The following is a 13,276-nucleotide window of genomic DNA, read 5'->3' on the forward strand; positions in this document are numbered from 1 at the left end:
ATCACAAAAGAAAAAACATGTCTCATATTCAAATAAAATTTATCCCAATACAAATAAACAAATAAACTCCATTTGCAACTAATGAACAATAGCCAAAAGACTAGAAACTTGTGATGGTGGTTCATGTCATGTAGGATTGCATTTTCATACTTTATCATGCCACCAGTAAGAGTTCCTTGCTGAGAATCTTGCCAGACCTTAAACATATCTTGAATTAATTCTTGACGGGCCTAAGCACAGACCAATCCAGCATATTTTGTCACCTCGAGCCAGTCTTAAGACACAACAACCTGACAAACCAAATATAATCAAGATAGTAAGGATGCATCAAGGTAACTATACATCGATAAGTTGTTGTACCACCCAAAACAAGCAGTATAATTGTTAAAATGTTGTTATATGGATATCAAAGATATTTAAAAAGTCATCAATTTGCTAAATCTCATCAGAGTCAACCATACACAAGCATAAATTTAAAGTGAATTGAATCTTATGACATTTTTAATTTATTGGCTAAATACCAATTGACATCAAGCTTCATTATACCAGGACCCTTATCTTTTGGCAAGATTGTTATAGAAAATATACAATATATCTCTGAGGTCCAAAAAATGGTTGGCAAAGAAAAATATAACCTAACCCAACATGAACAGGAAAATTATATCAACCACAATACAAAAAAACTTAATTCACACTTCTGCATGAGTTGTATGTGACAACAATGAAGACAGACCTGACTTTGGAGCAAAGAAACTTCTTCGTCCATGATGGTTTTCCATTTTTCAACAAGCAGATTTCAACCTTGCATTGCAAAATTGTGGCAGAAAGATTCCAAAATAACCAAGAAGCATAGCAGAAAGAAGATATTACAAAGTTTTCAGAAAAGTCTAGATTACAAACCTCTTGATCACCCAAAAGATCATATATTGTTGGTTCAACAGACTTCCCAAGGTATATGATCTAAACAAAGGCAGTAAAAGTAATGCATCAAAATCTTTGATCAAACAACACTATATTATCTTATGGAAGCTTACTGAATCATGATCACATTCAAGAAAAATGTCATGGACATTTATGAAGTCCGTAGAGCTTGGTCCATTGTAGAAAGTTGCCTTCCGAGACACACTGGTAACTGCGACTGCTTCTTTGTCCACAAACTCGACATCAGGATGGCATGTGAGGCCTGCTATATGAATATATCGGGTAGGGATTATGTCGCAGAGGATGGAACTGCTTCAGCCCTGGAACATTGGTTCGTTTGGCGGCAACCTGAAACAAAGCATTCATCTTGTTGTTAGAAAAACCAACGTTGCTGTTAATAAGAATTTAAAGGAGTGCTGGTAAGAAAAATACTTGAGATTAAATAGACAAACCTTGATTGGGCGACCATGAAGCTCAGACTCATGCAACCAAAAGGCTTCTTGGACTGCCTCAACTTCCAAGAATTCGACATAAGCAAAACCCTAGGCTGACCGTTTCTGTTAGTGAGAATGGTGACTCTGTTAACAGTACCACATGACTGAAAATGCTGTTGAACCTCTTCAGGGGTGCAAGCATAATCAACCTACAGTTTAATAGAAATATCAACATGAGTATCAATCTAGCAGTGGCTTTCCCAACTCAAGATGTTGCTACTAAATCACTTGCTGTTAAAGGTTTCAGAAGAATTCTATATGTATAAAACATAACAACCATTGACAAATAGTTACAGTGTGACTGTTGATGCTAAGAATAAGAAACCAAAATTCTATAATAGAAGACAACAACCCTATCCAATTCGAAACAAGTATCAAACAAAAAAGATAGCCTTAGCATAGACTATATATTACAAAATTCTAATAAGGTGCAAGTCGAGAATCCTCAGTAACTTGGGCAAATATATATATATATATATATTTCAAATAATTCTTTGTTTTAAATAATCTTTTTCCCTTTTTTTCTTTGGTAATTTTTTCAAGTACAAGCTAACGGTAACTGGAGTTCAATGTTACTCTGTACAATCTTATAGGACATAACTTTTGTATGGATCTACTATAAAGACGAATTGAAGATGTCTGGTACAAGGACAAAAATACCAAATTTTAATCATTGAACCACTTAAATTCAGCCAAACCATAACAATGTTACTACAAATTATCAAACTTCTAATGAGCACAAACACAGTTTTGGGAACTTGAACATTATAGTAGGCACTCTTTGCATGTACCACATTCAAGTAATACGGCACCAAAAAAGAAAAAGAGGGAAGGTAAATCCATTTGAATGTCTTTACCCATTATTTAACCTGTAGCAACTTATACAACTCACATAATTTACAACTAATCAGATATCTTGAGCGGGTCTAGCAACTTATCAGATATAAGTAAACTTGCTGCATACAAAGCAAAGGATTTCTTGAAAGGAAATAAATAAATAAATAATCAGGCTACATACACTAACAAATAAAAAAAGTACCTGGAGTCGAACTCAATGGAAAGCCTAATCAAAGGGCCAATGGAAGCCCCCTCGAAAGCAGATGCGGCCATCAGAAGCCCAAACCTCTTCTTCTGTTGCAAGAGAGAACAGATGAACAAAAGGAAAAAAAAACATTTTTATCTTCTCTTCAGAAGATCACGAAGAAGAGCTCACCTCTTCATATGGAGGCATGGAAAGCAGACACATGATGCTACCAAAGCAACCCATCATCGTCAAAAATCCGCCAATGTTCATCAAAATGTGGAGATAAGCTCCAGCCACTGATGCCGCGAGCGCGCAACATAGCGTCAAGTAAACCTGGATCACAACCCCAATCGAGAAGTCAGAAAATAGATCATAATTTCCCACAAGAACTAGAGCAAACCCTAAGAAACCAGAAAAGGGGGGAAAAAGGGGAAAATCACCAAATTAATTCGATATCGAAAGACACACAACCGATCTTTAAGACAACTATCAAATAAGGGGGACAAAGAGGGGAAAAGGCGTCGATCCGTACCAGCATCATATGATTTTGAACATTCGAAGGGATCTGACCAAAATTTTTGAAGGAATTCCGAGTCCATCCGCCATGGGACTGAGATCGGGATTGGAAGAACGCATCCATCTCTCTCTCTTCTCTATCTCTCTCTCGGCGAACAATGAAAACAGATCGAAGTCTCCGGGCGAGGAGAGAAGGCGTGTTCTCCCTTCGCCCTTTATACGCCATGATGATTAAACGTTGGTTTCTTCTGGGAGCGTCTCGGGGGTTCGTGCGAGTAGCAAAACCTCCCTGTTTCCGTCGAAGAGTAGCAAAACCTCGTCCCTAATGTTGAGATCCTTCTTCCAGGCATGCATCACGGAAGCGTCGTTGACCGAGATGCAGGCAATGGTGTCCACGCCTTTGGCATGCAGCTCCCCATCCTTTTCCACAAATCCAGGGAGGTGCTTTTGCGAGCACGTCGGCGTAAAGGCCTCGGGACGGTGAAGAAGATGGCTTTCTTGCTCTTGGTGAGATCAGAGATGGTGATGGTCTGGAGCTCCCCATTGGAGCCAAAGTAGGAGAGGTTGGCGTCAGGAAGATTGTCTCCGACGGAGATGGTGGTTGTGACGACAGGGGCAGAGGCGGAAGAGGTGAAGAGGCGGGGGAAGAGGGAGGACCTACGAGTGTGCAATCAGAGGTGTAGAGTGGTAGTGGAAACGGAGCGGTGGAAGCGGACGACATAAGGGAGGAGGCGGGGCAAAGAAGGGGCGACGAGTTTAGGGCTTGGAGAGGACAGGAGAAGGGGCTTGGATCGAGAAGGTAAAGGGATGGAATACGGCGGCGACAAAAAATTTCGGGGAGAGGGAAAGAAAAAACACCACAGCAAAAAATGGCGAAGGGGAAAAAGCGGCGAAAGAAGCGCAAATAGACAACAGTTTTTTAAAAACCGTTGTCGTAGCCCCCAAAAAATATAAATAGACAACAGTTTTTAAAAACCGTTGTCATAGGCCAAAAAAATTACTAAAAGACAACGGTTTTTGTTAAAACCGTTGTTAAAAGGCAAAAAGACAACGATTTGGTATAAAACTGTTGTCGTTTGAGTGTTGTTAAATGAGGTTTTTCTTGTAGTGTCCTGTGTTGCTTTCCTACCACTGCAATCAATTCAAATTTTGAATGATACCTTCAATTGTGGCAACCTCTCACCATTTGCTTGTATTGCAACTATTAGAGTGTATACTAAAAGCCTAGCTTTTGTAAACATTTATTTTTGAAATAAAAGAATCACATTGGTCAAATGTCTATATTTATTTGTTAAATATAGTTGTTCAATTAATTTATAAAGTAGATAACATGGTGTGTGGTGTCACATACAGAAGATCATGTTATCAGCTCTTTATAAATTATAAACAGTTGCTCACGACTAAGATGGATAGGAACAAACCATTAGAGTAGTCGTAGTGTAATTTGGTATTAGTTTATCTTGACTATAAAATTACACTAATACACTCTGAGTGTATTGAGTAGGACCATTTGAGGTAGTTTCTTTTTATACTGACTATATAAAAGAACAATACCTCTGTTATTATGGAAGTGTGTACTCTTAATCATAATATAAACAAGAATATATATTTAGTATCTATTTCTTTAATTTATCAAAGGGTGAGATTTAGCTTGATAAATCAATAGGTCCGATAAGTTGGGTAATGATATTACTTATAGTATGTGTTGTTGATTATAAAAGGAAACTATGTCCTAGTAATCTAGGTTGAGAATGTCCCCAAGAGGAGCTCATAAGGATTGTCATGTTAGACCCTACAAGTGAACTTAGTCCGACATGACAATGAAGTTGAGGGGTACTACTCTTGGAACTAGATATTAATTAAGTGAGTTGTCAGTAACTTACTTAATTAGTGGACATTTGTTATCTTAAACACAGAGAGATTAACACACTCATGATAAGAAGGAGCCCATAATGTAATTTGGGATTGGTACGGTAGTGCGATAATAACTCTCTAGTGGAATGAGTTATTATCGATGAACTTGAGTTGTGTGTTCGGGGCGAACATGGGATACTCAAGCTCGTCGGAAGGCTAAAACCAATTTCTCCTCTAGGTCTCTATCGTAGCCTCATTAAACCCTCAAGTACATCCAAAGAAAGGCCCATCTTGGTGTCCAAGAAGGGGGTCGGTCCATTGCTTGGTGACCAAGTAATGGCCGGCCACATCTCCTCTTAAAGGGTCGACCTTTGTTTGGTGCCCAAGCATATAGGGGTCAACCACAATAATTCAAACAAGGAGGGGTGTTTTGAATTTTTAAAATCTTCTCTTTGTAGAAAACTACAAGTTTTAAAAGAGAGATTTTAAATTTAAAAACTTTCCTCATTTGAATTAGGTCACATGTTTTAAAAGAAAGTTTAAAAGTTTTAAAACTTTCCTTTTTAACCATCCTCATGGTTTAAAAAAAAAAAAGAGAAGAGAAGTTTTAAATTTTAAATTTTCTATCACCATGTTAAAAAAGGAAATTTTATAAGAGAAGTTTTAAATTTTAAAACATGGTTTTAATTTTTAGAACTTTCCTTTTTTAACTCCTACTTTAGGAAATTAGAAGAGAGCTTGTAAAATTTTATAAGGGCTTATAAAATTTTATAAAAAAAATTATTTTCCTTTTCCTTGATGAGGTGGCCGGCCACCTTGCTTGGTGCCCAAGCAAGGCACCAAGCAAGGGGCTGGCCAATCAAAATTAAAATCAATCCATGATTTGGTAATTGATTCAATCAAGAGGAAAGAAAAGGAAAAATAAAAGGGAAAAGGAAAAACTAGAGGAAGATTTTAATTTTTGTAAAAAGTATTTCCTTATTTGCCTTGGGAAAGTAATATAAAAGAAGGGGGAGGGGAGGCCTCATGATACAACAATTCTTATTCTCTTGCTTGGAGATCTTGGTGTGGTCGGCCCCTTTCTCCCTCTCCTTTCCCTTGCTCTCTTTTCCTTGGTGGTGGTAGTGGCCGGATATTAGAGGAGGAAGAAGAAAGCTCTTTGGGTGATGTTCATCTTGGAGGATAGTTGCCCACACGACGTCCAAGGTGAGGCGAGGAATACAGCAGAAGATCTCGAGGTCATTAGCATACAAAGAGAAGGTATAACTAGTATTTTTCTTCTGCATCATACTAGTTATTTTTCTTTGTAAGAATTCCAAACACAAGAGGCATTAGATCTAGTTTTTCGAATTTATTTTTCCGAGTTTGTGTTTTCTTTATTTTTCAAATTTGTGATAATATTGTTCTTTTTGGTTAACCTAGAGTTATTTAAGGAAATTAAATATTAGCTTTCCTTAAAAGGCTTTGTCTAGGCGGTGGTGATTGCTCCCATATCCAAGAAGGTCATGTGCCTCGCCATGCAATCTTGGAAGTCAATTTTGGAAATTAATATTTAATGAAATTAATAACATAGGTGGATTTGGATCAATAGTGTTAAGTTCCGCTTGCGATCCAAATCTATGTAACGACCACCCTTCTTGCATCTACTATTCTCTTACACACTATAACTAAAAGAGAGCTATTCTAGCAATAGTAAACAAACATAACTCCAACAGTAGGACATATCAAGCTACAAATACGAATTAAACTCCATTACAATCTCAACTTCATAAAAGCATTTAAGAAGAAAACTAAAAACATAAACTGAAACTCTAAACAGGTAGGTCCTGAAAATTTGAACTTGCTTGACTTACTTGTTATCTTTCTTATTCTTTTATCTTCCTTATTATCTTTTATTAACGATTGTGGGAGTCCTTTAAATATACTTAATAAGTATAGGTGTATACTCAACTAACCATGCTATCTAACAAAATAAAACAAGTAACTTAAAGTTACTGATCATGAGCTAATCTGATCTTACTAATCATGCTACAAAATAGAGCAAAAGGAAGCAACTTTAAGCTTACTAACCATGCTATAAAATAGGGCTAAGAAAGCAACTTTAAGCTTACTAACCATGCTAAAAACTTAATTCTCTCCTTATAAGGTTAACAAAATCTTGTAGCTCAGCTGGTTCTTGCTAGTATAAACATCTTGTTTACAAACATTATTGTTTGCATAATAAGCCCTTTCTCTAGATGATAGATTTTGTATATTGCATGTTGTATCAAAATAGTTACACCCCTTTCTTTCAATTGCCCAATACTTAACAAGTTATTTTTAAACTCAAGTATGTAGAAAACATCAGTAATTACCCAACTCTAATAATTTGCAGCCTGATATTACCCTTTACCAATACAATCATCGTGGAATTATTCCCGAGCTTCACAGAAATTTGGAATTCTTCATCAAGATCCGAGAACCACTTCTTATGTGCACACATATGATTAGAGCACCCTGAGTCAAGGAACCATACATTTTCTCTGCTTACTTGATCAAGCTTGACATATAACATCAACAATAATTCTTCTTTCTCTTTCAGCTTTGCAAATTGGTAGGATTGTTGCACTAGAAGGGAGTGAATAGCACTCGTAGTTTTTCGAAAAATGTTCACGTAAGAGTTCGTGCAGCGAAAATATAGAAAGAAGGAAAAAGTAACCAAGCTAACACAATCGAGTTTTACTTGGTGCGAATCCTGTGATGACTCCTACTCTAACGCCCGTGATCATTGATCACTTTCGTTGGGCAATCACTATAGTTTCAAAAAATCTTTACAAATGGAGTACAAAAATGACATGAACAAGTATTGTAATAAAAATAAAGTTTACTAACAACGAGAGAATTAGTAGTTGGTGATTGATTGTCGAAGTAGCGTTTGGGCGTTGTTGAATCGTTCTGGAGCAGTGTTTAAGAGCAAAGGATGTTTTGAAAAATAATGTCTCTTAAGTAGCTGGTCGGACTCTCTTTTAATAGCCGAGTTGAACCTGATCCAAATCCACTGATCTCGAGATTACTGTTTGACTCGACATTGATTGATCGACCGATCCTCCCTAATCGATTGACTGATCCTTCTGAATCCGCCCAACTTTCATCAATATACTGCTACTTCGGATAGAAGTCTTCGTTTGGTTGACTGATCTCGCCGTTTGGTCAATCGAAGCTTTGACGTTCCTTGTCTTATCTGATCCGATCAACCCAATCTAATTAGGCTTCAGTCTAACCAATATTCGGACGACTGAACCCAAGGTGCAGTCGATCGATCCCTTGGGCAAACTTTCACCATGAGCCAATCTGATCTCTAGTGTTTGGTCGGTTGATCCCGATGTTCGGTTGACCGAACAAGGCAGAAAATCCTCAACCTGTAAAATATTAGTTTTCTATAAAAAGAGTTAAAATAATAGACAAATAAGATATTTTCGTAGTCTCTAGACTGTCTGGTCTGACTTTCAGATTTTTCAGAAATCCTAGATCGAGCCGACGTCTATTGTTCCCTTAATGGAGAATGTGTCCTCACCTACTCCTCTCAGGAGAGTTTAGCTTTTGTTAGATCGGTCCTCCAAACCATTTCGACTTTTGCTCAGCATTTGATACTTTAGGACTTTTCTACTGGACGTCTAATCCCTGACCTGTTTGTCTTCCATTTGCTGTCCGCAACCCCCAGGACTTTCACGTAGAATCCATGATCATAGGATTTTGCCTAACATCATCGACTTGCCAAGACTTTTCCTAGTCCTCTGGGCCAAGACTTCGTTATCTAACCGCAGCTAGGACCTTCTCTTTGCCTAAGACCACTTAGGACTTTCCTGCACACTCAGTTTAACTTGTTAGAATAATAATAGCACTTAACTTAGAACCTTTTGTCATTATAAAAACTCAGGTTCGATCATCTAGTGCTCCCTGCACCAACAATCTCTCCCTTTTTTGTTATGGCAACATAGTTCATAGTTAAGTTAAGTACAACAGATAACAAGTAAGAATGATATACTATTTTTACAAGTAAGTCAAATTTTTCTATGTTTCTAAATTTTGCAATACAACTAAGAATTAAGAGTTCAAAGACTCCCCCTGAAATATAACACTTTTTTTTAACAAATCCTTAGTTTTCAAAAGTTTACTTTTTCTTTCAAAATACTTAACTACACATACTTAGCTAAAAATACTTTTCTAAAAACACTTGTTTTTCCTTGCTTTTAAACTTTGTTTTTTGAAAAAATAGTTTACCTTTTTTTAAAAAAAAAAACTTAACTTTGAAGAAGAACTTTGAAAATTTAGAAAATACTTTAACTTTGAAAAATATTTAACTTTGAAAAAAAATATTTAAAATTTAAATTGTGAAAAAGACTTAAACTTTTTAAAAAATATTTAAAATTGAAATTTTGAAAAAATAACTTTTAAAAAAATATTTAAAATTGAAATTTTTAAAAAATACTTTAACTTTAAAAAAATATATTTAAAATTAAATTTTAAAAAAAACTTTAACTTTAAAAAATATTTAACTTAACTCATTTTACTCCTCCTTTGACATATATCTGTTGGTGCGGGAAGCATCCGACGATCGAACCAGTGTTTTGATTATGTCAAAGGGTTCAAGTTAAGTTGTTTTATTATCTAATGAGCTTAAACATGTGTGCAGGAAAGTTCTAATTGCGATTAGGCAGGAGAAAAATCCTAAGGGGTGGTAACCTTAGGTCCTAGGGGGTGGTAACCCTAGGTGGAGAAAAACCCTAAGGGGCGGTAACCTTAGGTCCTAGGGGGTGGTAACCCTAGGTGGAGAAAAACCCTAGGGGGCGGTAACCCTAGGTCCTAGGGGTGGCAACCCTAGGCGGAAAGTTCAGTCGGTCTGGAGGACCGGACTGGCATCAGGTAAATCTCCTTAGTGGAGTAGGTGAGGACGCGTTCCCCGTAGAGGGAACAGTAGGCGTCGGGTCGACCTAGGGTTTTCGGTCGGAAACTTGAAGTCAGACCCGGTCAATCCGATGACTGACAATTTTATTTATCGTATTATCTTTTTGTGTTCTAACTCTGTTTTGCAGGAAACTAATATTTTCGTGCAAGGTTAGAACTGACCGGGATCGGTCGACCGAACCTCGGGATCGGTCGACCGAACCTCCAAGCTACCACATTAGATCTCCAGAATCTGGACCAGGCTCGACTAGGGATCGGTCGACCGGATCTCGGGATCGACCGACTGAACCTGGGATAGGTGTCGACTAGATCAAGCCGAGGTGTGCGGGTCAGAGGAGACTGATCGGTCGACCGAACCCTGGGATCGGTCGACCGAACGCAGGGATAGAGTTTGACCAGATCGAAACGGATCGACGGATGGACGGATCAGATGCGGTGGAGATCATCTGATCGGTCGACCGAACGTGAGGATCGGTCGACCGATCCGCTTCGAGTCAAAGCTGATCCCGAGACTTGGGGATCTGGATCAGACCTTGCAGAGCTATAAAAGGAGGCCTCGAGGTGCAGCTCAATCATCGAATTCTGAACAGAAGTTCTGCGCTCTTGTGTGCTCCGTACGCTTCAACAACGCTCTGCTGCTACAACGAACCGAAACTCCAGAGCTCTTCCATTTTCTTGTTTGTTGGTATAACTTTCTTATTTTACACTTAACTGTAATTGCTTCTAGTTTGTAATAATTCCGATATTATAGTTGTTGCCCACCGAAAGCGGTCAAGGACCGCGGACCTTCAAGTAGGAGTCGAAATAGGCTCCGAACGAAGTAAATCAATTGTGTCTTTGTATTTACTTTACTTTTCATTTCCGCTGCATTACTTTATTTACTCGAACGATTTTCGTAAATCGATAAAATAGCCACGAGGGCTATTCACACCCCCCTCGAGCGCTTTCGATCCATCAATTGGTATCAGAGCGGGGTCGTTTTGAATCGGTGCAACCACCATTCAAAACAATTTTTTCGTGGTATTTTCAGATTTTTCGGAGTCAATTAGAATTTGGCTTTATAGTCATATTCTAATTCTTTTCTCGAATCGGTTTTCTGCTTGAGGTTGGTGCAACACCACCCGAGTTCGTGTTTTATTTTTTCTTCCCGCACTACTAATCCAGGACCAAGTCCTGGAATTTTCTTGTTGTTTATTTTTGTTTCATAGTTGATCTAAAATGGCCCTTCAAGAAGGCTACAGTACTGCCCGCCCCCCGCTATTCACCGGAGACGACTTCGGGTACTGGAAGGGTCGGATGGAGGCATATCTCCAGACTCATTTTGAAGTCTGGATGATTGTCAAAACCGGACTCCAACTACCAACTGATAGCGCCGGCAAACCACTACCATACGAGGACTGGGACACATCTTTGATTAAGAAGGTGGAAGCAAATGCCAAGGCGACCTGCACCCTCCAGTGTGGCTTATCAAAAGAAGAACTCAACCGCGTCAGCCCCTTCAACAGTGCCAAGGAACTGTGGGAGAAACTCATTGAACTTCACGAAGGGGCGTTTGACACCAAAGTAAGTAAAAGAGACTTAATTTTCAATAAATTGTTTAATATCAAACTGCAGGAAGGTGAGACAGCTACCCAACTCCATGCCCGGATTCAAGATCTAATCAACGATCTTCATGCAATTGGGCAGAAGGTAGATAACCGGGGCATCATAAGGTATTCTTTAAACGCCTTCCCGAGGAACACCTTGTGGGCATCCATGGTAGATGCCTACAAGGTTTCTAAGGATTTATCTACTATTAAGTTAGATGAACTTTTTGCAGAATTCGATCTTCATGAACAAACTAATGCACGCCCAACCGAGAAAGGGTTGGCTTTGGTTGCAGGAACAGGGAGAATGCGCGAATCAAAGATAAAGCGCAGAACCAAACCTGAGTCAGAAGAAGAACCAGATTCGGAAGACGACGATGAGCTTACAACCGAAATAGTCAATCTGGTAAAGAAACTCTACAAAATGAAGGGCTTCAACAAAAAGGATGTCAGAAAAGCTATCCAGTTCAAAGAAGCCCAACCAAGCTCGAAGGTCAAATTCGAAGTGACCTGCTACGGGTGCAATTAGAAGGGGCACATCAAGGTAAACTGCCCGAACCAGAAGGATCTGAAGAAACCAAAGAGGAAGAAGGCATTGAAGGCAACATGGGACGAGTCTTCTTCCGAGGAATCCGACGACGAAGAACTAGAGTAGACGAATTTTCTCACGTTGACAGCACGGGACTACACCAACGGATCCAGAAGCGAGGACGAATCGGAAGCCGAGTCCGAGAGAAGCCACGGATCCGCATCCGTTTCAGAAGGGCCAAACCCCTCTGTAAGTAAAAATCGTTTATATAGTTTAATTAATTATTTAATGCATAAAGTAGCTAAGTCCAAAATTCGAATCAAATCGCTTCTAAAGGAGGTAACACTCCTTAAAGAAACGACTAATAACGAATCCTTGACTGATCCAGTTCAGATTGGAACCTCAACTCAAGTTCAAAAACTTGAGGAAGAGAATTCCAACCTGAAAAATCAAGTCAAGGATTTGAAGACAACCTTAGAACGATTTTCCTTGGGATCCAAGAATCTTGACTTGATTCTTGGAACACAAAGGGCAATCTACAATAGAGCTGTACTAGGATACAAATCGAAAAAGAAGTATAAGTCATATTTATCTCTCATTCAAAGAACAAATAGAAAAATGGTCCAAGCATGGATTGCCAAGTCTAACCTGATCAATCAAGTTGGACTCGGACAATATTGGATTCCCAAGGATCAAATACATTATCTCGATAGACCATATCGAGGCTATGATCTAGGGGGAGCTAAAACAATTAAAATTAAATTAAATAAAAATTTAAAAACTCAATTAAAAATTTGAAATTTAAATCGAAATTCGAAATTAAACTTAACATTCTAAAAATAGAAGGAGACTCCAGAATAGCTGGCACCCGCAACTAAACTACCCGACTGGGTAACCAAACTTAATCTACCTGAAATGGGTAAACAAGAGTAGACTACCCAGCAGGGTAATTTAAGGTAGATAAAATAGGTCAGGTTTAACTTGACCCACGGTACTGGTGAAGTTTTTGGATGATAGTACGTTAGGGAAACTTGGGCATCGCATGTCTAGGAAGATATGGCTTCGACCTGGTGCATTTGGCCAAGTGGAACTGACCGAAGCTACCCTTAAATGGATCCTAACTAGTTAGACCAAGGTTTACTATTAAGTTTAATGGGTAGGACTATTTGGAAAACTTCGAAGGCATGGTTACTTTAATGAGCTCCTTGTGACTCACCATGACCCAAAAGTTTATCCAAAGAATGCTTACTTGTTAAACCCAAAACTAAACCTGAATCTAACACAAAGTTAAACATAATCCTAAAATTGAACCTCAATTCATCTCACAAAAATTATAAGAGTCCCTGATTGAAAATTTAGATCGGGTGAGATGACTAAGGAATAAAAATTCAAACTTAAATATTTTCAA

At 38.4% G+C, this 13,276-nt stretch overlaps 1 protein-coding gene and 1 long non-coding RNA gene across 2 annotated transcripts; both read right to left on the minus strand.

Annotated features, from left to right (window-relative positions):
- LOC122030026 lies at window positions 1–1,183 on the minus strand. The gene is made up of 4 exons (XR_006125285.1): window positions 1,035–1,183; window positions 901–960; window positions 734–801; window positions 1–290 (listed from the first exon to the last, which is right to left on the minus strand). It is a non-coding gene; the product is annotated as an uncharacterized LOC122030026 (long non-coding RNA).
- A 437-nt stretch (window positions 1,184–1,620) lies between these two features.
- On the minus strand, window positions 1,621–3,466 carry LOC122029246 (bax inhibitor 1-like). Its single transcript, XM_042588184.1, has 4 exons — window positions 2,972–3,466; window positions 2,629–2,772; window positions 2,455–2,546; window positions 1,621–1,669 (listed from the first exon to the last, which is right to left on the minus strand). Exons 1-4 carry the CDS (start codon window positions 3,179–3,181, stop codon window positions 1,621–1,623), a joined length of 495 nt encoding a protein of 164 aa, XP_042444118.1. The 5' UTR covers window positions 3,182–3,466.
- Between the last annotated feature and the right edge of the window lie 9,810 nt (window positions 3,467–13,276).

This window comes from Zingiber officinale, chromosome 10B (assembly GCF_018446385.1).
Source record: "Zingiber officinale cultivar Zhangliang chromosome 10B, Zo_v1.1, whole genome shotgun sequence".
Classification (NCBI taxonomy): Eukaryota; Viridiplantae; Streptophyta; class Magnoliopsida; order Zingiberales; family Zingiberaceae; genus Zingiber; species Zingiber officinale.

Coding starts and splice junctions, on each gene's coding strand:
- LOC122029246 (XM_042588184.1), bottom strand. CDS start 3,181: ATGGCGTATAAAGGGCGAAGGGAGAACACGCCTTCTCTCCTCGCCCGG. Junction 2,773..2,971: donor TTCAAAATCATATGATGCTG/GTACGGATCGAC, acceptor GTTGTGATCCAG/GTTTACTTGACGCTATGTTG. Junction 1,670..2,454: donor TCCATTGAGTTCGACTCCAG/GTACTTTTTTTA, acceptor TTATACATATAG/AATTCTTCTGAAACCTTTAA.